The sequence below is a fragment of the Panicum virgatum genome, chromosome 7K (genome assembly GCF_016808335.1).
Source record: "Panicum virgatum strain AP13 chromosome 7K, P.virgatum_v5, whole genome shotgun sequence".
Classification (NCBI taxonomy): Eukaryota; Viridiplantae; Streptophyta; class Magnoliopsida; order Poales; family Poaceae; genus Panicum; species Panicum virgatum.
The window spans coordinates 8,578,958-8,581,449 of NC_053142.1; the positions used below are offsets into that span (position 1 = coordinate 8,578,958).

The 2,492-nt window shown below is 47.0% G+C and overlaps 1 protein-coding gene across 1 annotated transcript; it reads right to left on the reverse strand.

The window, feature by feature from the left end:
• Positions 1-1,796: 1,796 nt before the first annotated feature.
• LOC120639891 (vegetative cell wall protein gp1-like) lies at positions 1,797-2,216 on the reverse strand. The gene has a single exon (XM_039915816.1). The coding sequence runs from the start codon at positions 2,214-2,216 to the stop codon at positions 1,797-1,799; it is 420 nt and encodes a 139-aa protein (XP_039771750.1).
• Between the last annotated feature and the right edge of the window lie 276 nt (positions 2,217-2,492).

The window sequence follows — 2,492 nt, forward strand, 5'->3', positions numbered from 1 at the left end:
CAAGAGAGGAAAACATTTTTGAATCACCGGTCATATGTTGAGTGCAGCCGCTATCAAGCACCCAATGTCTTCCTCCAGCCTTGTAGTTTACCTACAAATGTAAATTAGCCTTTTTAGGTACCCAAATTTTCTTGGGTCCTCGAATATTAGAGACTAAAGCTTTAGGCACCGAAATGGCATTCTTTTTAGCACCATCTATTGGTATCCCAACAAATTTTGCACTAACACAACCTTTAGAATTTTTAAAAAGAGCTTATCTAGGATCAAAGGATATAGCTTTCTTGTTTGTGCAGTTTTTCTCATCGTGACCAACATTTTTGCAGTTTTCACAAAAAGGAATACCACTAGCCTTCACAAAGGTGGTCTTTGTTTGAACAAAGGTTGCCTTCCCTTTCTTGGGAATATATCCAAAACCTTCTTGGTTTATTGTGAATTTCTGATTTACCCAACAATGATTGAATTGAGCCCTTTGACCATAGCCCTTTCTCAAATCATTGGTCAAGCAAATAACCTCCTTCTTCAACAATTCATTTTCCATGATAAGTGACTCATAAAGTCCCGATGATGATCTCTCTGTCGCGACTGTGGTGGTGGAGCTTGGTTCATTTGAGCCTGTATGTTGACCATGGCGTTGGCCATGTTGGTCAACAGCTGAGTCTGTGCAGCAAAGAACTGCTCCATCACTGCTGGTGGTGGTGGCGGCAGTCCCTGGTTCTGTTTGTTGCCTGCACTACTCATGTTATTGGGGTGGGGGTTGCTGCCTCTTCCCTGACGTTGCACTGGTGGCAGATTGATTCCTGATCCGGACCTGGTGTTCACCATCTGATCGGTTAGACAAGTGAGACTCATGAAATAAATAATGATAAAGTGTAGGAACAAGGATAAGATAGGGACAATAATTAAAAAATAGATAACCCTAAGCTTTACTAACTAGCTAACTTTATTAAAACATGATACAATTATGGGCATCACCCCATAATCGCATCACAATCATTACAAAGAGGCAAAACACAATGTTTCACAAGACCAACATAAAACCACACTGATTTAAAGTAACACACTTTAACAAAACGTTTTCTGAACTAACGATTACAAACTGACTTTAACAAGACTCTTCCTAAGATTCTTAAGCCTAACATCTAGAAGAAACAGTTCTGGTAGCCAGGGTCGCCAAAATAGAGCCTCTTGCACGGGGGTGACAAAGCGGGGAGAGGAGGCTCGTTCTCCTAAGCAGGTGGTGGTGCCTCTCCTGCGAGCTGGGCCTCGAGCCGACGAATCCTCTGATGCACCTCCCCCAGCTGGTCCTGAGTCTCGTCCAGCTGGGTGGTGACGTGCTCCAGACTCGTGTTGAGCACGGCGATGACTCGGACATGGATGTTGACACGGTTCTCCCCTTGACCTCCAAGTGTCACCTCTGTATCCTCAGTCCCACGGGCACGGCGAGGAAGGTGGCGGTAATCCGTGGCATGCAAGTCCTGGCAATTAGTGTGGCAGAGGGACCAAAGAGCCCTCCTGGTTGCACTGTTGACGGCATCGTAGTTGGTGGACATGGGCGTCGAGGAGTCATGCGCGTAGATGGTCCTCTTGCCTCGGAACCCATCTTCAACCCTGATGTGGGCACGAATGATGTAGTAATCGCTGAGCGCAGGGTCGGCGTAGTGCTTCGTGTGGTAGAGGGGAGCCACAGTATTGTCCAACTCGTTGAGTACATCCCTCAGCAGCATGGGGAAGTAGCTAGTCTCGGTCACCGAGGTACGCTCACAGCACGGCTCCCTTTTTGCTGCAGCGCCATCATCCTAGTTGTCATCATCCTCCTCATCTTCATCATTGTCGTCTCCTAACTCACCCGAGTCTCCTCTAGCAGCAGCAGGAGCTGGCGCCACTGGACCAGGAGCTGCTGGTGGCGGAGCTGGGACTGCTGGTGTTGGCGACGGTGGCGGAGTTGACATGTTTCCTTCTGCATCGACAGCCATGATACGGCCATCCTCATCCTCAGCGAAGTAGTAGTCCATCTCTGGTTCTTCCTCAACCTCCTCCACTGGCTGAGCTGAGGCAGGTGCAAGGGCAGGAGATGGGACTGGCTCAATAGTTGCAGGAGGTAGAACTGGAGCTGGCTCAGTAGGTGCAGGAGCTGGAACTGGAGCTGGCTCAGCAGGTGCATGGCGAACAAAGCGACCTCGGGTGCGCTTGCGAGTGGTCTTGTAAGTCCTGGCCATCTGTAGCAAATGAAGATAGAGAGAGACTTTTTTTTAGAAATACATACTTGAAAGAAGAAAAACAAGTATGCAACCAAGGATCAGATAAAAGATGTCAATATAAATAAGGATTAAGCAATTTTCAAAATAAGCAAAGAAGAGCATGGTTTCTAAATAAGATAGACCTTAATTTTCGACCCTTTCTAACTAGGTTAACGTTCTACAGTCAACACTGCTCTGATACCACTTTTGTCATACCCGATTTAAGAAAGAAACTGAATGCATCTCATATGTGCG